This window comes from Microcaecilia unicolor, chromosome 3 (genome assembly GCF_901765095.1).
Source record: "Microcaecilia unicolor chromosome 3, aMicUni1.1, whole genome shotgun sequence".
In the NCBI taxonomy this organism is placed as follows: domain Eukaryota; kingdom Metazoa; phylum Chordata; class Amphibia; order Gymnophiona; family Siphonopidae; genus Microcaecilia; species Microcaecilia unicolor.
In genome coordinates, this window is record NC_044033.1 from 148,535,869 (window position 1) to 148,558,919 (window position 23,051).

Genomic DNA, 23,051 nt, shown 5'->3' on the forward strand with positions numbered 1-23,051 from the left:
CATTTCCAGCAACCCTCCTCTTCCCTACCCTCCCCTCCATCCACCCATGTCCAGCAACCCTCCTCTCCCCTCCCCTACATCCACCCATGTCCAGCAACCCTCCTCTCCCCCCGCCCTCCCTTCCATCCACCCATGTCCAGCAACTCTCCTCTCCCCCGCCCTCCCTTCCATCCACCCATGTCCAGCAACCCTCCTCTCCCCCCGCCCTCCCCTCCATCCACCTATGTCCAGCAACCCTCCTCTCCCCCCGCCCTCCCTTCCATCCACCCATGTCCATCAACTCTCCTCTCTCCTGCCCTCCCCTCCATCCACCCATGTCCAGCAACCCTCCTCTCCCCCCTGCCATCCCCTCCATCCACCCATGTCCAGCAACCCTCTTCTCCCCCCTGCCCTCCCCTCCATCCAACCGTTAACTATCTCCTTCCAGCCTCCCCCCCCCAGCAGCCCATGTCAATCATCTCCCTTCTAGCCCCTCCCCTACTCAACGCCAGACATTTCCTGCCTTCTTCCAGCCCCCCTCCCCCGATTCCAGATCCCGCTCCCCAGGTCGTCCATTATCTCCTGTCTGCCCTCAGCTTCCCGATAGCCCTCGTTTCCTTCCTGCCGCAACCCTGCCTTTAAATATTGTATTTTTCCTCGAGTCGTGGCGCCAGCATTGAAACAGCAGACGGCTCCAGCCTTCCCTCGCATGGTTCTGTCCTCTTCTGATGCATTTCCTGTTTCCGCTAGTGGAGGAGTATCCTAGTGGTTAGTGCAGTGGACTTTGATCCTGGGGAACTGAGTTTGATTCCCACTGCAGCTCCATGTGACCCTGGGCAAGTCACTTAACCCTCCGTTGCCCCTGGTACAAAAATAAGTACCTGAATATATGTAAACCGCTTTGAATGTAGTTGCAAAAAACTCAGAAAGGTGGTATATCAAGTCCCATTTCCCTTTCCCTATTTGAGATTCTACATGGAATGTTGCTGTTGCTACTATTGAGATTCTGTTGCTACTATTTGAGATTCTACATGGAATGTTGCTATTCCACTAGCAACATTCCATGTAGAAGCCTGCCCTTGCAGATCAGCAATGCGGCTGCGCAGGCTTCTGTTTCTGTGAGTCTGACATCCTGCACGTACAGAAGCCTGCACGACCGCATTGCTGATCTGCAAGGGCAGGCTTCTACATAGAATGTTGCTAGTGGAGGAGTAGCCTAGTGGTTAGTGTAGTGGACTTTGATCCTGGGGAACTGGGTTTGATTCCCACTGCAGCTCCTTGTGACTTTGGGCAAGTCACTTAACCCTCCATTGCCCTTGTGACTCTGGTCAAGTCACTTAACCCTCCATTGCCCCTGGTACAAAATAAATACCTGAAAATATGTAAACCGCTTTGAATGTAGTTGCAAAAACCTCAGAAAGGCAGTATATCAAGTCCCATTTCCCTTTCCCTATTTAAGATTCTACATGGAATGTTGCTGTTGCTACTATTTGAGATTCTGGAATGTTGCTACTATTGAGATTCTGTTGCTATTATTTGAGATTCTACATGGAATGTTGCTATTCCACTAGCAACATTCCATGTAGAAGCCTGCCCTTGCAGATCAGCAATGCGGCCGCGCATGCTTCTGTTTCTGTGAGTGACGTCCTGCACGTACAGAAGCCTGCTGATCTGCAAGGGCAGGCTTCTACATGGAATGTTGCTAGTGGAGGAGTAGTCTAGTGGTTAGTGCAGTGGACTTTGATCCTGGGGAACTGGGTTTGATTCCCACTGATGCTCCTCATGACTCTGGGCTAATCACCTAACCCTCTATTGCCCCAGGTACAAATAAGTACCCTTTCCCTTTCCCTAATCTTTAAATTCCCATCAAAAGTTGTTCACTCATGAGCTCTACAACCAGGATGTAAGACAGCAGGAAGACTACTAACTCTCTACCTCCTAAATAAATTGACAATTTGGATTTTTTTGAAAGCACAAGGATCATTAGCAGCGAGACAAAAGTCAAGCTGTCAATAGTGAATATAAAATTTAAACTAGCTACCAAGTTTGAACTGTAGCTATTACAAAAAAGGTATATATATTCCTATTCAAAATCCAGTGTGTTTAATAAAAGAAAAAAAATTGAGCTTACCTTTAAAATGATGGGCTTTGCTTTGCTTACAACCAGTACTGTCATATAACAGTTTCACATTCCCATATGCATTACTGCTCAATGACATCCAGTCAGGAATGTCTATGACTTTATTGTACCAGATGCCAGAACTATTACTGGCACACAGCATCATTAGCATTATTAAGTCATCAGCATTATGTCATCACCACTGATGTCACCAAATCACAGCCAAAGCAAACAGCAGAGAGCTCTCATGCTGATGGTTTTTAACCACTTAGGACAAACTTTTAAAGGACAGTAGGGAAGGACTGAAGTTATTAAGGCATTAACATATGGATAATCTGATGATGATGCAATAAATCTGCTGATGTAGCTCTTCTATATCATATGGAGGATAACTTTATAATAAAACAATATAATTGGCTATGGATTTTTAAACATCCACTGAATTGCAAACTAAGGAGGTCTTTTACTAAGGTGAGCCAATGTTTTTAGCTCATGCTAAAACTCATCTGGTGCTAAATGCTAAAACTTAAATCAGTCCAATATTTAAAAAACCCCACAGGAATATGTTGAAAGAAGAGAAAAAAAAACCCTCAGATAAACCAAAAGCAACTGAACACTACTGTCACCTATGTCACTTTTAAAACTGTTTATCCATTATGGGTCAAAAAACCTCTTTGTCTATATTTTTCAAACTTAGAATTTTTCTTCCTTTAATATATATAACCTGTTTCATGATCCAAATCCTAGTGTATTAAATTTGATTCAATATGTGAGCATCTCAGTATTTGTTTTATGCTTCAGATGCTATAAATATTTGCTCATCTTTAACTGAGTGACTGGATAGTAAAATGTTCCAGATTCCCACTCATCATAATCCTAGGAATCCAAAACACATGGGGAGGTGAGGTTTACCATGAAATCACTATCCTGAGCCCCGTCTAAGGCAGAAATAAGCAGACATGATTCACGTAAGCGTTCGGTGAAATCAGTGTTTGTGTTACCTGCAATTGAAACCTGTACTCTATGACTCTTTGTCCTTAGACAGCAGATTAGTTTACGGAATTCAACTTTTTTCAGCATCTTTTTTTTTTTTAGCTCCTACAAGGCTGAGGATTAAAAGTGATAGAGACCGTTAACCCTTCATAACACTCAGGTCTCTGACTACTCAAAACAGCAAAGGCACCAGCTTGATAGAAAGTGGCAGAAGGCATATTCTGAGGATGAAAGACTAAGATATAAGGCTCATATTATGATTTATAAGGAAGAAATTTAATTGTTTTAACAACAATTATGTTTCAACTTTTTTATTGTATTATCGTAATAACAGACCATTATACAACACCAAAATGAGTATATATACATCGCAGTCAACTAAATATATCATCAACAACATTTTTGTAATAATTTCCCCCCCCCCCCATGTTCCCCTTTCTCCCCTCCCTCCCTTCCCCATTCCTCCCCTCCAACAAGCTGATATATTATTGTGATATTTTTGACAAAAGAAAAGGAGTAACATCATTTACATAATAAAGTATAATAGTATCAACCTCCAATGTCTTATGTGTTTTCATTTGTTATCCTCCAGTTTCGGCTATATATTATAACCAATATCACATCTTGATCATAAGATCCCCCTCCCCCCCTATTTACCTATAAATGAGTCTTCTGTTATCACAATTGACACCCAAAAAAAATATATATATATATATATTACAGAGTGTTAAGAATTCGACTTCTCCCTCTGTGAGTCATCCCATTCAGATAACACCCCCAGATTTTTAGAAAGCGCTCTTTACGCTTGTATGTCCCTTTTGCCTCTCTCGCTTCCCAAGTAAGCAATTGGTGTACCTGGTTCCGCCAATGCCAGAAGGTCGGAGGGTGTGCAGAGGTCCAGTGCTGCATTATACATTTCTTGGCAATGAGACATGTTTTGCGGCATAGCACCATTTTATCTTTGTTTAGCCTGGGAAGGGCGTCATGTTTATCTAGCACTAGACATAGAGGGTTCAATGCTATATCACAATTGACAGTTGTAGATAGAAATACAGCTATGTGTCTCCAGTATTTTTTTATTGCAGGGCATGCCCATATCGCATGATATAGCGTATTATCTGCCCTCTGACATTTCAGGCAGGTAGCGGTATGGATGCCCCCTGATTTGTATAATTGTGTCTGGGTAAAATAAGCCCTATGCAACATGCGAAACGCACATTCCCTAAGGTTAGCCCCTCCTACTATTCTGGGTATATCCTGTATTTGTTTTACAATATTCCAACCTGTCAATGCTCTGCCTATATCTATTTCCCATTTCTGACGGAGTTGACTAAACTCTCTCTCAGGCATCAGTCCCCATAATTTCAGATGTATACTGGAGATTGACGGCACCTCCTCAGCTATTTCTTCGAAGAATTTTCTAATTTTCTCACCTAAGTGTTTCTTAATCTCATCTGTATTTAGTGTGCGCACATAGTGCGTGAGTTGGCTATGCGCAAAATGATCCCTCCATTGTGCATTAGTTTGCATTTGTGTTACTGCTTTGATATGCCCATCAACCCCCAATTGTTTTAACAACAATTAAAGCTTCACTAAATTGGCCTACAAATCTTGATGTTGAAACAGCTTTTATAGACTAGATGTTCAGTGTCCCTTGCTGCAACTCTAACTCTGATACCTCAAACGCTCAGTGATTATGTCAAAGATAAGATTTTAAATATCAGCCAATGACATGGCTCAAGTGGAGCCATCTTTGAAAATGAGAAAGGAAGAGAGTGGGGTATCCAGTTCCTCCCAAGTGGGTAGACAGGGTTTGAAGGATAATCTGCAAGGTGAAACTCTGTTTAGTACAGATCTACCGACTTCTGTGGGGGTTGAGGAGAGTAAGAAGGTTGTTCTTACCCAGGAGATTGTGGATTATTTGATGGATCAATTGGATAATGTTTTGTCCACTTTAGAGACAGTAGGATCCTTAGCCCTTAGTTTTGAAAGGGAAGCTTTGCCGATCTTATCACATTTTCTTGATTGTTCTCAGTGACAATCTTATATGTGTACAGAACTCTTGGGGGGATTAAATCATTTTATTGTGGTTTAGATCCTATTCCTTCTTGTATCATTACATTTTGTAAGCAAGTTACAGTCCCTTACATCAGATTGTTAATATGTCCCCGGGTTCTGGGTTAATTCCTACTTCACTGAAATCTGTGATTGTCAGTCCAAATTTTGAAAAATGGTTGGGGTTTGAGCCATTTCAGCTTTCTTCTTATAGGTCAATTTCTAAACTGGAAAGATTATCTAGAAATCTGTCTATCACCAGTGTCTCAATTTTTCTCATATAACTGGGGTCTTACATCCCTTTCAGTCTGGGTTTAGAATAGACCATGGGAGTGAATCAATCCTAAATTCCATTACCAATGATGTTGTCTTGTTGGCTGAGCAAGCAAGGACTGATTCACTTTTGATCCCACTAGATCTGACAGCAGTGTTTGATACAAATGACCATGTACTGCTTTTGGAGTAGTTGCAGGATATAAGTATGGTAGGTTCTGTTTTAAGCCAGTTTAGGTCATATTTGTTGGACTGTTCTCAAATGGCTATTCTGCATGGAAAGTCAGTTGCTTCGGTTATGAGTAGCCCCACATATTGATTCTTTTGCCCTCTTCTCTTTAATATCTTTTAAGCCCCATGATCACAGTTTGTTGAACAGTTAGGCTTTAAATGTCATCTGTTCAGTCATGTGATGTGCATGGAAGAGTGAGGACGTACTGATCAAGCTCCCATAGCAGGCCTACTGATTTAACATAAGAACATAAGAATTGCCATACTGGGTCAGAGAACATAAGAATTTCCATACTAGGTCAGACCAAAGGTCCATCTAGCCCAATATCCTGCTTCCACCAGTGGCCAATCCAGGTCACAAGTACCTGGCAGAAACCCAATTAGTAGCAATATTCCATGCAACCAATCCCAGGGCAAGCAGTGGCACCCCCCCCCCCCCCCATGTCCATCTCAATAACAGAGTATGGACTTTTCTCCAGGAACCTGTCTAAATATTTTTTAAAACCAGGTACACTAACCGTCATTACCGCATCCTCTGGCAAAGAGTTCCAGAGCTTAATTATTTTTTAAGTGAAAAAATATTTCCTCCTATTTGTTTTAACAGTATTTCCATGCAATTTCACTCACAGGCTTATTTTTGAAAGAGAAGGGCGCCCATCTTTCGACACAAATTGGGAGATGGGCGTCCTTCTCCTAGGGTCGCCCAAATCGGCATAATCGAAAGCCAATTTTGGGCGTCCTCAACTGCTTTCCGTCGTGGGGACGACCAAAGTTCACGGGGGCGTGTCAGAAGCAGAGCGAAGGCGGGACTTGGGTGTGCCTAACACATGGGCGTCCTCGACCGATAATGGAAAAAAGAAGGGCGTCCGTGATGAGCACTTGGGCGACTTTACTTGGTCCATTTTTTCTTATGACCAAGCCTCAAAAAGGTGCCCGAACTGACCAGATGACCACCGGAGGGAATCGGGGATGACCTCCCCTTACTCCCTCAGTGGTCACTAACCCCCTCTCACCCTAAAAAAAAAACTTTAAAAATATTTTTTGCCAGTCTCAAATGTCATACCCAGCTCCATCACGGCAGTATGCAGGTGCCTGGAGCTATTTTAGTGGGTGCAGTGCACTTCAGGCATGTGGACCCAGGCCCATCCCCCCCTACCTGTTACACTTGTGGTGGTAAATGTGAGCCCTCCAAAACCCACCACAAACCCACTGTACCCACATGTAGGTGACCCCCTTCACCCCTTAGGGATCAAAACTCAGGACGTTATCCACAATTCAAGTGTTTGAACTCATCACGTTTGGATTATAAAGAAAAGATATGAACTGATATATCACAACACAATGGGATTTTTCTTTCTTTAATCTAAAGGACTCTTGACAACAAAACAGTGGGTTTACGGCTTTAAAGGACATTGGCTTCAGTATTTGTAATAATACAATTACTAACATAGTAACCATTGCTTTGTGGAGAATAATATATATGTATATGTGTTTGAATGGTACAATACACATAAGATAGAAGCACTATAGCAATAAATAGATATTTGGAATGATAATCAATGTATAAATCTATTCTTATTATTTATATATATTAATTTTGAAGAATAGTACTAAATAATTGTCCCTCAGTTTATCTCAAATTCCTCCATAAACGTAACAGGTAGGGGGGATGGGTCTGGGTCCACCTGTCTCAAGTGCACTGCAACCACTAAAACTGCTCCAGGGACCTGCATACTGCTTGTGCTGGACCTGAGTATGACATCTGAGGTTGGCACAAAATATTTTGAAAGATGTTTTTTGAGGGTGGGAGGGGGTTAGTGACCACTGGGGGAGTAAGGAGAGGTCATCCCCGATTCTTTCCGGTGGTCATCTGGTCATTTCAGGCACCTTTTTGTGCCTTGGTCTTAAGAAAAACACGACCAGGTAAAGTCGTTCAAGTGTTCGTCAGGGACGTCCTTGTTTCTTTCGATTATGGGTCAAGGACGTCCTAGTGTTAGGCATGCCCAAGTCCCGCCTTCGCTATGCGTCTGATACGCCCACTTGAACTCTGGCCTTCCCTGCGACGGAAAGCAGCTGGGGACGTCCAAAATCGTTTATCAATTATACCGATTTGGACGACCCTGTGAGAAGGACGCCCGGCTTCCGATTTATGTCAAAAGATGGGCGTCCTTCTCTTTCGAAAATGAGCCCACAAATCTCTTAATACCAAAGTGAATGTTGTTATGATGAATGTACCTCCCCCCCCCCCCCCCAGCTTTTGTATCTTTTTATGTCTCTTTCATGTGACAACCCAGATTATTGCTTTGTCTCTTAAAAGGGTTATCTCTCACTTTCTTTGGGCGGAGTGCAACCCACAAATTAAGCTGTAACTTAGTTTTTTTAAATTATTGTATATTTTGGTTTAAACATTGTAATTCCTGATGTTTGTTCAGTTTTTGTCTTTTGATACCTGCAGTGAACTTTGTGGTGTTTTGTGGGTTATAAGACTGTAGTAATAATAATGATAATAATAATAATGCTCCTTCTCTTTGAGCAGCCTAGCCCTTCCAAATTTAAAGAAATCTTTGGGTTGCCCAGCTCAGGAATGTATTTTTTAGTGGTGTGACAGTGACATACAGCACTGGGTTGCCACAGAAGAACTGGAAATTCATCCGCATACTACTACTACTACTACTACTACTATTTAACATTTCTAAAGCGCTACCAGGGTTACGCAGCGCTGTACAATCTAACAAAGAAGGACAGTCCCTGCTCAAAGGAGCTTACAATCTAAAGGACAAAAAAGTGCAGTCAATCAAATTGGGGGCAGTCTAGATTTCCTGGATAGAGGTACAATGGTTAGGTGCTGAAAGTGACATTGAAGAGGTGGGCTTTGAGCAAGGATTTGAAGATGGGTAGGGAGGGGGCTTGGTGTATGGGCTCAGGGAGTTTATTCCAAGCATAGGGTGAGGCGAGGCAGAAAGGGCGGAGCCTGGAGTTGGCGGTGGTGGAGAAGGGTACTGAGAGGAGGGATTTGTCCTGTGAGCGGAGGTTACGGGTAAGAGTGTAAGGGGAGATGAGGGTAGAGAGGTAATGAGGGGCTGCAGATTGAGTGCATTTGTAGGATAGTAGGAGAAGCTTGAACTGTATGCGGTACCTGATCGGAAGACAGTGAAGTGACTTAAGGAGAGGGGTGATATGAGCCATATCGGTCTAGGCGGAAGATAAGACAGGCAGCAGAGTTCTGAACGGATTGAAGGGGGGGGATAGATGGTTACGTGGGAGGCCAGTGAGGTGAAGGTTGCAGTAGTCAAGGCGAGAGGTGATGAGAGAGTGGATGAGAGTTCGGGTGGTGTGCTCAGAGAGGAAGGGGCGAATTTTGCTGATGTTATAGAGAAAGAAGCGACAGGTCTTGGCTGTCTGCAGGATATGGGCAGAGAAGGAGAGGGAGGAGTTGAAGATGACTCCGAGGTTGCGGGCAGATGAGACGGGGAGGATGAGGGTGTTGTCGACTGAAATAGAGAGTGGAGGGAGAGGAGAAGTGGGTTTGGGTTGAAAAACAATGAGCTCGGTCTTGGCCATGTTCAGTTTCAGGTGGCAGTTGGACATCCAGGCAGCAATGTCGGATAAGCAGGCTGATACTTTGGCCTGGGTTTCCGCAGTGATTTCTGGTGTGGAGAGGTAAAGCTGGGTGTCGTCATACACTCTCTTCTATATTATTTTGGGACACTGGTAGGCTGTACCCATGGCACCCCTTTCCCTTGATCTTAAAACAACACTACAGGATCTGGAAATGAGTGACTAAATTATTTGGGTATTTCAGTGGAATTTTCTCCACTGGCCACTATTTTAGGAATCTCCTTTTTACACCAGGTTTCGAGAGCAAGACCAGATTTAAGTAGTTGGAAAAGAATATGACGACCATAGTTGTGGACTTTATTAAAGAAGGAGCCTTCTTGAGTAAGGCTCAGATTTTGGATACATTTTCTACTCCACCAAATTCTTTTGTATTGCTCCAGATGGAGCATTTCCTTCATTCCCATAAGGAGCGATAACTATCACAATGAACTTCCCTTGAAATGCTCCTCTTGAAGTCTACATCCCCAAGATTTTAAAAGATTCTAGGTGCAGCCCAAGGTCTGGAGAGGACCTCTTATCAAGATAAATGAGAAATGGAAGTTTTATAGGGGTGGGGAACAATGGGAAGCCATAACTCAAAATCTTAGGCGTATTTATTTATTTTATTTATCTGGATTTTGGTCACACCTTTTTCAGTAGTAGCTCAAGGTGAGTTACATTCAGGTACACTGGGTATTTGCCACCTCTACAATACATCAGGCATCCCCGTATAAGATTCTGCATTGCCGTTTATTATACCTCCATTTGCCTACATGCTATGTTTCAACACAGATCCAATATGTGCTGGCGGAACTGTGGTGAGCTGCAGACTTTCAAGCGTGTTTGGTGAGACTGCCCTAAGTTGGGAGATTATTGGAAAGAAATATGAAAGTATACTTTCCTGCTTAAAGGATAGGTCTGCCCATGCAGCTATTCTTTAGCTATGCTTCATGTGCATCTCCGGACAGACTTTTTAATACTTGATAAATTCCACTTAGCCACATACTTGATTTTGGCAGCAAAATTGGAAATTGATCACAGGTGGAGGAAGAGTGCTTCTCTCTCTATTGCAGGGTGGTGAAGTAAGTTAGTGAAAACAATGTCAGGGGAGCAGTTTGCTTCCCTCCTCAGGAACAGAGAAGCAAGATGGAAGAGGCTGTGGAGCTAAATTGGATTCTCTGGGACAGCTTCTTGGGGGCTGTGAGGCACACTGGGTTCTTGTTTAGATCCCATCTAATGGGAATGCAAGTAGTAACTCATCCCCTGGGCATGTGTTTTTTCCCCTCGCCCGCATTCCTCCAAATATTTCCATGCCCTTAGTTTGGTTGATAATGGTATCACACACATTATAACACTGGGTTTTGGTCTGGTTTGGATATGGGTTTTTGATTATTGTTTTCAGCTACATACCAATTATTAACGTGGAGGGGCATAATTGAACGGCACCGGCCATCTACATGGCCAGCCATCTATATGGCCGGCGCCGCAAACAGCGGTCCCGAACCGTATTATCGAAAAAGATGGCCGGTCATCTTTCGTTTCGATAATACGGTTGGGGCCAGCCAAATGTCAGAGATGGCCGGATTTGAGATGGCCGGCCTCGGTTTTAGCCGATAATGGAAACTGAGGCCAGCATCTCAAATCCGGCCAAATCCAAGGCATTTGGCCGTGGGAGGGGCCAGCATTTGTAGTGCACTGGTCCCCCTCTCATGCCAGGACACCAACCGGGCACCCTAGAGGGCACTGCAGTGGATTTAAAAAAATTGCTCCCAGATGCATACCTCCTTTACCTTGGGTGCTGAGCCCCCCAAATCCCCCCCCCAAAACCCACTACCCACAACCGTACACCACTACCATAGCCCTTAGGGGTGAAGGGGGGCACCTACATGTGGGTACAGTGGGTTTTGGGTTTTTTTGGAGGATTCAACACTTACCACCACAAGTGTAACAGGTAGGGGGGGGGATGGACCTGGGTCCGCCTGGCTGAAGTGCACTGCACCCACTAAAACTGCTCCAGGGACCTGCATACTGCTGTCATGGAGCTGGATATGACATTTGATGCCTAAGTGCTATTCTGTAAGGGCACACATAAGTGGCATAGTATGTAAATGCAAAGGTGTTATACATATGGACAGACAACTAGTGGAGCTCCCACTTACATGCGTAACTCACAGAATACTCAAAGTTAGGCATTTACACAAAAGCAATTCAGCCAAGTCTATGGTTGGTCTAAGTGCGAGTGCATAAATGTTAGGTGTACCAATCGTGGGTTATGCTAGTACTTCTGTAACGGAATCCACGTACCTAGATGCAGTTATAGAATAGACTCTCACTGTACCTAAAAAGAGGTGCCCACTTATAGAACTGCCTCCTTATCCTTGCACTGCCTCAGGCACAAATTTAGAATGCAAGCCCTGTAGGGACAGGATTGTATCTAAACGTAACTCAAAAAAAAAAAAAAAAACATCACTAAGGTGGAGGAACAGAAGAGCTACTATGAATACCTCAGAAAGGATGCGAAGAGGTTCATCAGAAGTATTTATTGTGACATTACCACTTAGACTTGACACATGACTCCCTGTCAATAAGTGGTAATGTCACAATAAATACTTCTGGCAAACCTCTTCATGTGTGTTTGGAAGGATTATCAACAACTCCACTTCTACTCTTCCATCCTAAATGTAACTCGCCTTGAAATGCAACTGATAAAGGCATGAGCTAAATCAAAAAAAAAAAAACCTTCCCTATTTGAGCTGAAAGCTTCAAAAGCACAAGGAAATTCCCAAGCCAAAAATGAAGATTTCTTCTATCTGGGGTTGGCACATCATCCACGGAAATCCAGAAAGGCTGATCCAGCTCTGGTTTTGTCCTACTGCACGCATACAGATATATTCCTAGGGAAATCAGAACTACAAGTCTAGCCATGCTTTAGACAAAACCAGGACTACAACAGCCTCTCTGGGTTTACCAGGATAAGGTTGTGCCACTATCCATATGTTATTCTGTAAAATTATATAGACCAAAGTCTCTTAACTTGCTGCTATGAGACTGATAGGTAACAGATGTATCTACACACAGTGCAGATCTAGCTGTGAGGTGCGGGCTGGGGGTTTGAAGTTTAGTCTTAGTTAGGAAATAAACTCCACAGGGTAAATAAAAAAGAACAGGAGTGCATGTAGCTATGGTTGAACCTGGAAGCCCTATAATGATTTCCACCTTTAAAGCTGAACTCACACTGTCACAGTGATAGAACGCTCAGAGAACTAATGCGACTTCCTCAGCAATATGCTTTCATTGCTTCTTCCCCTTTTGAAAGGTTGGGGCATGCTGGCATAACTGCACTATTTTCAAAATTATACAAAGACTTTTAAAGCGGCCTGACAGACTATAGTCAGCAATACAGTATTCTGAAAAGTGTGAGGTAGCTTCTATAATTTTTTTTTGTTAAATATGGCTAAAGAAATTTGAAAATATGCTCTGTGTGCTTGTGGTAGCTGTCAGACAGAGCTGTTTTTTTTTTATGTATGATGTACTGCAGATAGTGCATTAAAAAAAAAAGCATTACTTCTGTCTGGACTTCAAGCTGTTACTTTCTTATGCCTTCTCATGCAAACAACTTTGCCACAGAGCAAAAAAAATGACAACCCTATGTTGAAACTAGAGAATGACGTGGGGACAAAGTTTGTCCCTGTCCCTACCCCCCGCGAACTCTGTCCCCGTCCTCACCCCATCCGCACGAACTCTGTCCCCATCCACAGAAGCCTCAAGCAGTTGATTTTATGTAAGCTCCTTTTGCTTAGTAGTATATTATCAGGCTACGGAGTAGCCTGGGAAGCCCAGAGAGAGGGAGTTAGTAGTAAGTTGTTATGTTGGTATAGATTTGTTGTACAATTTAATAAAGGGGATAACGGGGAGGGGGAGGGTGGGGTAAAGGAAGGCTTTTAAAGAGGGCTACTTTGCAGTTGGTGTTGCAGAGCATAGTTACATACCTGTTCTTCTATTGTGTTCTATGTGGGAACTGCAGTGTCAGTGGATTTTATGCAATATATAAGAATTATAGCCTATATGGAGGTTTAATGAGTAGATTGAACCATAAGGTAAGGGAATGGGAGGGAGAAAATATAAATTCACGATGACAATGCAAAAGAAGCATTATGAGAAGTTTGACAAGTTGGTGTTACATGCTGATTCTAAATAGAATTGTTTAATTTCTGTATTTTGTTGATCATCAATAAAAATTATTGAAATATATAAATCTTTTTATTACAGTATAAAAATGAACAAACAATATTCTGAACTGTCATTAATAAAGCAAAACATAGAAACAGAGAAACATGACGGCAGATAAAGGCCACATGACCCATCCAGTCTGCCCATCCTCTGTAACCCCTAATTCTTCCTATTCCTAAGCGATCCCACATGCTTATCCCATGCCTTTTAAAATTCTGGAACAGTCCTCGACTCCACCACCTCCACCGGGAGGCTATTCCAGGCCTCCACCACCCTTTCTGTGAAATAATACTTCCTTAGGTTACTCCTAAGCCTATTCCCTCGTATGCCCCCTCACTCCAGAGCTCTCCTTCAATTGAAAAGGCTCTCTTCCTGTACATAAATGCCCTTGAGATATTTAGACGTTTCTATCATGTCTCCTCTCTCCCGCCTCTCTTCCAGCATATACATCCCCCCATCTTCCCTCCCTCCTCCCCTTTCATAAATGATTCCTTCCCCTACACTCCCTCCCTGCCACACTTACAAGAAACATCCTTGCCTTCAGCAAATATGAAGCAACTTGCCGATAGAAGAACTCCCTATACTCTGAACTAGTGTTCTGGTTTTTTAATCTATGGATGGATATTAAGTCATCCACAATATCGGGATTCGGTCGAGCTCTCCTTTCTTCCACTGTTCTTCCTGCAACAGAAAATGCCCTCTCTGAAGACGTGCTGGTAGAAGGAATGCACAGGATCCCCCGTGCAAGTTTTGCTAGTTTTGGCCAGCACTTTTCCTTATTTTTCCAATATGATAAAACTTCATTGTCAGCATTATCAGTCGAACATAAATAACTGTCGAATTTGTGAATAACAGTCTTCCAAGGAGACACTGTTCCATAAAAGTCGCTCAGAAAAATTCTAATGCTGACATCCATCTTCATTTGTTTTGGAGGGGCCCAGTCCGTACTCTTCCTCAGATGTGACACCTTCTGAAAATGTGAATTGTGGAGGATCCTGAGATGTTGATGGACTTGAGTCTTCCATTTTAAGATGCTTGTACAACCTTCTCAAAGATTCTGTTGCCTGTGTTTTAACATCCTTGGTGAAGATAATTGGAATGTCTTTCGGGCATGGGTGTAAAAGGGAAGCAGCATTGTGTAGTGGATGAATCCGAACATAAGTCTCAATCAGGTGTTGGAAATGCTCCTTCATGCTAGCAACAATGGATGAATCAGTTGCAGTAACGTTCAGATGCTTCAACAACTGGGCACGGGTTGGAAGGACACTGCAGATGGTAGAGGCTTAATCAGCAGACAAGACTCTTGTTGCTACATCAAAGGCAGAGTAGAGGCAAATAATGCCATTTAACATGGCTTCATTCAAATCCAAAAACAGCTTCTGCAGTTTTTTTAAATCATTGAATTCAGTTGCCAGTTGTTTAAGACGTGTTAAGTTGTACAGATGCTGTTCCATCTAGTTGGAACAGCCTGTTTAAGGCTAGTCTCAAGCTTCTGATAAATTCCTGAATGCTTGACATGTGTGACAATGTCTTTTGAAATCAGCCCACTTACTTCAGCTGCTGCAGAATCAGAGCCATCGTCCTTAAGTCCATGAACTAATACAAGGTTCAAGTTATGGCCAGCACACGATATCCACTACTGATCCTTGAATGCAGCCTTCAAGTTAGCGCCACTGTCAGTCACATATATATTGTCCTGCCAGTAAGTCCCAACCTCTTCTAACATGTCCTTTACAGTAGATCTGATATTTGCCGCAATGCGTTTTTCTAGCAAAGTTCTGGTGTCAAGGATTCATGAGTTAAGATGATAATTTGAATCTATATACTGTACAGTAACTGTTATGTATGGCATCCCAGTACCACTTTCAGTCCACAGATCAGTTGTTCCAGTGCCGTAGCGAGGGCTAATGGCACCCGGGCGGGTTTCCGCTTCGCACCCCCCCCCCCCGGGTGCAGCATGGCGCAACCCCCCCCCCCCTCCGGAGCGCAACCCCCCTGGACCGCATTGTTACCTGCGGGAGGGCCGATCCACCCCGAGTGCATGTCACTCGGAGCTGAGTCGGCCCCGCTGGTTCCCTGCTCTCTCTGCCCCGGAACAGGAAGTAACCTGTTCCGGGGCAAAGGGAGCAGGGAACCAGCGGGGCCGGCACCCCGAGCGCGTGCACCCAGGGCGGGGCGGGCGGACCGCCCCTCCCCCCCCTTCTTATGCCACTGAGTTGTTCCACCAATTTTAATTTGCTTTTGCAACAGATCAGACAGTGCTGCTTTTTCCTTTTCAGCAATAGCAGAACTATGCTTGGACACTGTTCTGGCAGAGGGGAGTATCTGATCTGCAGAAAGCTGGCCTTACTTTGCGCCAATTGAAGCCAGCTTCTCAGCAAGATGAATGAAGCCAATAACTTTGACCACAAAGAAAGGCCTGATGTCCATTGCACATATTGAGGCAACCGCATCAGTAACTTCTGCTTTCAATGTTGCTAGCATGGTCATTCTGGGTTCATCTTGACAGCTCACGTTTTGTAAGAAGTCCCCAATGTTTCTCGTGAGTGTATGCTTTTGCCCACAACTTGCACATAGCGAAACCACTGTTTTAACCATCCACATGGATAATAACGAAGGATTTCCACACTTAACTAGCTTCATCATTCTCAATAAAAGACAAAAGACAATCTCTCACTTTTTTTTTAACCAGTTAGAGCTTGTACCATTCCTACAGATAATCTAAAAAATAGAAATAAAAGCACAGTGTTGTTGACCAGTGACCAGATTTAAAAAAAAATACAACAAAAAAAAACCAAACTTGTAGTACAAAAACTACTAGACTTCACTGGATTGAATTAGGGCGTGTAGATTACAGTTAAGTCATCTATACTTTCACCATAGTAGTGGCAGGCAGCTGTCTTCTCTTTCTCCCTTCTCCAAAAATCAGTGCAGCAGGTGTTTGCTCTGCCTCATCTCAGCACAGCATAAAATTTAAAGGCCCAGGTGATATCAGAGAACATACTAGCTAGGGGCACTCAAAGCATGGTGCTGCTGCTCTCCCTGTCTTGCCCCCATCACCAACATTTCTCTCATTCCTTGGTCGCCTTTGCAATTTGGTACAGCCCAGCTAGATATTTTGAGCTAGTCATCACTGGACCAAACTTGCTTTCTTATTTCTTTGTGCCATCACCAGCTGGATAGGCACTGTTTAGGCAGTGTCTTAAAAGACAGAGGTAAATTATTTTTTTTTACATTTATTATATCCCACATAGAGGCTCATTTTCAAAGCACTTAGCCTCCCAAAGTTCCATAGAAACCTATGGAACTTAGCCTCCCAAAGTGCTTTGAAAATATGCCTCATAATATCCCAAGCAAACACAGGTGGTTCAATGTGCCTTACATTTGAAAATACAGTGAGACAGAATAACGGGATTCAATTATATCGTGGGAGCAAGTACATGGATATGTCTGAAACATGATGTAACAAAGTTGAGATTAGCAACAATAGCTAAGCATAAGTACATAAGTAATGCCACACTGGGAAAAGACCAAGGGTCCATCGAGCCCAGCATCCTGTCCACGACAGCGGCCAATCCAGGCCAAGGGCACCTGGCAAGCTTCCCAAACATACAAACATTCTATACATGTTATTCCTGGAATTGTGGATTTTTCCCAAGTCCATTTAGTAGCGGTTTATGGACTTGTCCTTTAGGAAACCGTCCAACCCCTTTTTAAACTCTGCTAAGCTAACCGCCTTCACCACTTTCTCCGGCAACGAATTCCAGAGTTTAATTACGCGTTGGGTGAAGAAAATGTTTCTCCGATTTGTTTTAAATTTACTAAACTGTAGTTTCATCGCATGCCCCATAGTCCTAGTATTTTTGGAAAGCGTGAACAGACGCTTCACATCCACCTGTTCCACTCCACTCATTATTTTATATACCTCTATCATGTCTCCCCTCAGCCGTCTCTTCTCCAAGCTGAAAAGCCCTAGCCTCCTTAGTCTTTCTTCATAGGGAAGTCGTCCCATCCCCGCTATCATTTTAGTCACCCTTCGCTGCACCTTTTCCAATTCCATTATATCTTTCTTGAGATGCGGCGACCAGAACTGACCACAATACTCAAGGTGCGGTCGCACCATGGAGCGATATAACGGCATTTTAACATCCTCACACCTGTTTTCCATACCTTTCCTAATAATACCCAACATTCTATTCGCTTTCTGAGCCGCAGCAGCACACTGAGCAGAAGGTTTCAGTGTATTATCGACGACGACACCCAGATCCCTTTCTTGGTCCGTAACTCCTAATGCGGAACCTTGCATGACGTAGCTATAATTCGGGTTCTTTTTTTTCCACATGCATCACCTTGCACTTGCTCACATTAAACGTCATCTGCCATTTAGTCGCCCAGTCTCCCACATTTCCATCTTCTAAAATTCTAGACAGTAGATATACAGATCAGTAGGAGGGAGGGACCCAAAGCAGTACAAAAACAAATAAAGTCAGAAACAACTCAGTTTATACCTAACTGTTTAACCATCGTTAAGATTTACCTTTGAGCTTAGAAAGCAAAAACATGTGCATGAAAGGACTGAGTAAATTAATTAAAACAAGTGCCCTTAATATGTAATAATACTGGACTGGTAGCAAGCAATAATGAAACAGTGATGGAACATTCATTCACATAGCAAGCAATAATGAGCACTAATTTTTCCAATCATTCATCTACAACTGCAAGCACATTTAATTCTTCTCTCCCATCCGTGCATTAGGCCGGAGTTATGCACTGCAACTATGACGAACAGATAAACATTTTAGTTGGTATAAAATCTCATTGTAGGAGGGTTCTGAGTGCCATTCCTAAATCAGAAGTTTCCAAGACAGTATCACATGCAAGTTTCTCAGGAGTAAGGAGGACCCCTAAAGTGGCCAAGGGTTGATGCCTGAGGTAGCATAAAAGGTGTTACATGACAGCATTTTCACTAAAGAGAAATTAATATATTAGCCATCTGAAATGAAGCTGGATTACCAAAGCACTACAATGCAGTAATAATCCAAGACACCATTTTATTTAGAGTAGACCTCCGTTCTCAATTATGGGCCCCGATTTTCAAAAAAATATATTTCCATTATGTGCCTTTCAGGAAGCCTTTCCTTTACTTGCCACAGCACACATCACGGCGTTTACTATAGCACATACAATCAAAAGGATGCATAAACTCTGATCCAGTTATCTGACCAGTCCAGCACAACCACGAATCCCTTAAACATCTGTTGCTCTGTGTAAGCCCTGATGCGTTGCATTTTGGTGCAGCTGCCACGTGGCCCACATTCCCAGTTGTGAAAGAAAAAAACTCAGACACATAGACAAGTTTCATGAAAGTTATGTTCTTCATGTTCTAATCCTTCTTATACTTAAAGTTTTCTTGGACTCAGACACTGCAAGAAGCAGCTTATCGGTCTTCAGAAAGGGCCACCCTGTGAATAAAACTGGCCTCACGCATGCTAGCTCAAGCCTCCTCACTGAACCCACTGAAGATTCTTCCCTCACTGGCTTGGTATTGAGGATCGGGGAAGGAGGAGGAAAGCTGCCAGCGAACGCTGTATCTGACTGGGGTCTTCAAGGCGGAGAAATAAGGTCTTAGACATCCTCCTTGCATGCGCCAACAAAGGAGAGGCAGCCCAGGCCTGGACCGACTCCTTCCTTGCAGTTGCTGAGCCGCTCTACTGTGTCTCCTACTCCTGCGCTAATGGGAATTGAGAATGAAACAGAGGAAGACTCAATAGAGGCCAATCAGGGGTCCTCTTAGTGGTGATGTCCTGTATAGTAGGCGGAATGAGCAGCTGACTAGCAACAACTTGAAAACAAGCAGAACGGACGGTACAAAGGTAGGTGTCTGTTTTACCGCGAATGCAGGGGTTATTACCGCTCCTGCGGGGTGAGGAAATAACCTCTGTTTGCACCCACAGTAAAACTTTGACATTTTCTGCTGTTCCCGTGGTTTTGCAAACGTCCCATGTGTAATAAACTTGGTGATCTCAGGCTTAAGTAATCTCTAGTGCATACTTGTTCCAATTAAAAATAATTAAAGGTCTCAAAACAACCATCTTCAAGTGCAGCCCAAGTGAGGCTTAGGATGATGACAGTAGGAGTAATGCAGAATACATACAGATAAGAATGCAGAACCAGAAAAGCCAAGGTCCAAACACTCCTTATGACCGTAGGCAAGTCACTAAACCCTCCACTGCCTCAGATACTAACTTATGGGTCAATATTTAAACGTCACAGTCAGTGTTTTTGTTGCTTGTTTTTTTAACACCATCCACATCACCTAATCTATTCCATATCTTCAGTGCCATTATCCAGATAGCGAGCAGCGTTGACTATGGAGAGTGGAGATATTCAGCTACCTTTTTGCTGAATATCGCTGAGTATCCGCAGAGTTAGGCTTTGCCTCAGAACTAGCCAGTTAATGCTGGGACATTATCTGGATGGTAGCACTAAAAATTGGTGGATAAAGCTTGTATCAGTATAGTGAATGCTTAGCAAAGGGGGGTCCTTTTGCTAAGCTGCACTAAAAAAATGGCCTTAGCATACCCTTATGTGAGTCTTTCCCACAAGATAAGGCCATTTTTACTGTGGATGTAAAAATGGCTGTTTTTCTATTTTTTGCATTAATGGCCATGCATTAATGTTATTGCAAAAATAATCTGTAAAAACCAAATCTGAAAAATAAGCTGCAACCCCTCATATACTATAGAGAAAAAACCTCAGCACTGTGCAAAACACATGAAGGAACCAAGTCTCCAAAAGACATCATCAGTCAGAAAAAACTCCATAGGTGTCAAGGGTTTCTTTGAAAGGTCTTTTTGAATTCTTTAAAATAAGACTAAATTCATTGTAACTCTACGTTTAACTCAATTATAATGTAACTTAAAGAAAAACTCTTGTGAGGTGTCTGACATCCGTTAAATTGAAGGCATCTATAGGGCTGAAGGTGTCTAGCAAAAGAGCAGTTGGCTTTTTTTACAATTATCGCATGAGCACTTACTGCCACTCATTTTGTAGGCAATAAGAACTCCTGGGGTATTCGTGCGCTAACCAGTTAGCAAGCAGTAATGTAGATGTGGTAACTGCTTAGCACAGGAGCTCTCACTCTCCGCCCAGACATACCCCCTCAAAGTAAAACTTAGAAAAATGATTTAGCACATGGTTAGCACGTGCAGATTTCCAAGTTACCACAGAACACCTGAGCGTGTTCCACGGTGCTCCATTTTTTGTTGTGTTAGGTGCATGTTACCGCCTAATGCAACTTAGGAAAAGGACCCCGAGTGCTTTGGAATAGCCAGGCCTTAGACTGCAACTGATCCAGGGACAGGGAAATACTCACTTGAACTACATGTAGGTTTGCTTTTCTAACTACTGCCTCATCTGTTTCTCTGAATGTGGGAATGAAACCAGAATACCCAAAATTTACCTTTTATATTCAGATACTGATATTAAGTGAGAGAGAAAGAAGTATCTATAGATACATATCTTTAAAAAATATGGTTTTGATATTCAAAAGATTTTCCAGTTAACTATTCACTTTGAAATGTCTTGAGCTGCTGACCATCTATCTTCTGCCCAAATGATTTGAGGAACGTGTTAAAGACAACCAGTTAAAAAGAGAAAGAATCGAAGGTGTGCCAGGGGCATGCTTATCTTTTAACTGAATAGCACAGAAATTCAGCACTATGTGGTTAAAGACACCCAGTTAAGTCTGGTCAGTAAAACTGCTTTCTCCTATCCAATTTGTTTTAACTAGTTAAGTTTTTGACAGTCATTACAAAGATATCCTGGCTGAAATCACATCTATTTTTTAAATGGTATGGCCTAGTTAAAGAAATAGGTTAAAAGACAAAGAACCGAGTTCAAATTCAACTTTGACCACAAACATTTGCATGTCACCATATCTCTCCCTATGCCTCAAGTACCTGTTCAAAAATGGGGATCACTGTACCTATATAAAGCCTTTTCCTAAGGCAAATATAAATAAATTAAACTGTCAACCAACGGACAAAATCAATCACAGATGGGTGTGGTATCCTCTATTTTAGCAGAATTAGCATAGATGCATGAGGAAACCTGCACCATGCTTTAGCTTGTGTAGTGTGATCCCTCGACAACAAAAACACAGATATATCTCTTCAAACCAAATTTTAAAAGATTTTTCTTTTTTTTTTGAGAAATAAAAAACGTACAATACCTGTGGATTTTACTTTAGTGCCTTTTTTGCTTTTAGAACCACTCTTCTTTCCAGGACTGCGTTTGTCTTTTGTTTGTACTGGCTTGCAGTCTCCCTGATTACTAGAGGAAACACTTTCAAGTTTTTTGCTGTCCTCTGGTTCTTCAGAGATACTCCTGGATCCTGGTGGGCCACCTTGGCTATTGCAACGCTCATTGTTATTAATGCTGTCCTCTGATAGTGTCACTGGAGTTCCTGTCACACAGCCACTGTCAGTTGAAGGCTCACTCTTCTTGCCATCTAAGTGGTTTTCATTTTCATCTGAAGTGGAGGCTACAGGGGATGATGTGCTTTCTATGTTGCCAACTGCATCTGGCCTCTCCTCTGCCTCCACCTGAATTTCATTTGGTTGCACGTCTCTGTCATCCATTAGAGCTGCCCTTGTTGAACAGTCCAACTGTTGTGAAAACTCTCCTCAAGCCTAAAAAAAAGTACAGATGGAAAAGATATTACAAATGTTAAAATAAAGTGATATTCACACTGGCAGTATATAAACATTCACATGCAAACCTCTTTTTCTTTCCTATATAAGAACACAGATTGAAGAGGAAAAAAAAAAAGAGAGAACAGGGGTGTACTGAACTAAAGAATGCACAGACTGTTGCCTGAACAAAATTATTTAAGGCCCGATTCCCCCCCCCCCCCCCCCCCCCCCCACCCATTCCAGGGTTATTGTATAAAGGTTTTTCCACATGTAAAGGCTTTTTTAGACACAGTAAAGGCATTGTATTAAATTGTTGTATAAGTACACATGCTGACAAATGGTGTGTACTTAAACATGTAACGGATGAGTGAGACAAATTCAAGGAGGATATTCAATATTCAAGGACCTTTATTGTAACAACACATTTAATAAGCCGACATGGCTGTGTTTCACGTGTGAGCCTGCCTCAGGGGTCAGCAACCTGTGAAGCCAATGTTGGTAAAAAGGGAAATTTGAATCCACAGTTTACAAAGTCCTCTGCTGTACAAATCACACTGCCTGTATTCGAATCAGCTGTTGCTGCTCTACTATATGAAAATTACTCCAGAAAGCAAGTGACATAATTCATCAACTCTGTGTACGTAAACACATGCCGTAAGGTGCTCCTGGCGGTGTAGTTCGGTCAGGACAGGGGTGGAGCTGCATTGTACTTGTGTATTTTACTTACCTGTAGCAGGCATTCTCCGAGGACAGCAGGTTTCATATTCTCACAAGTGGGTGATGCTGATCCGTGTCACCCAGTCTGGCTTTTGCCACAGTAAAAAAAAAAAAAAGAGAAAGAGCTTTGTGGAGTGCAAGCCATGGTCCACTGCGCATGC

General features: G+C 42.8%; 1 protein-coding gene across 1 annotated transcript in view; it reads right to left on the minus strand.

The window, feature by feature from the left end:
* CNST (consortin, connexin sorting protein) overlaps positions 1-23,051 on the minus strand; it is a 194,398-nt gene that overhangs the window by 157,346 nt on the left and 14,001 nt on the right. Inside the window, exon 2 of the mRNA XM_030196456.1 lies at positions 21,711-22,170. Within this exon, the coding sequence (XP_030052316.1) occupies positions 21,711-22,119 (409 nt within the window). The 5' untranslated portion in view covers positions 22,120-22,170. The remainder of the gene's footprint in view (positions 1-21,710; positions 22,171-23,051) is intronic.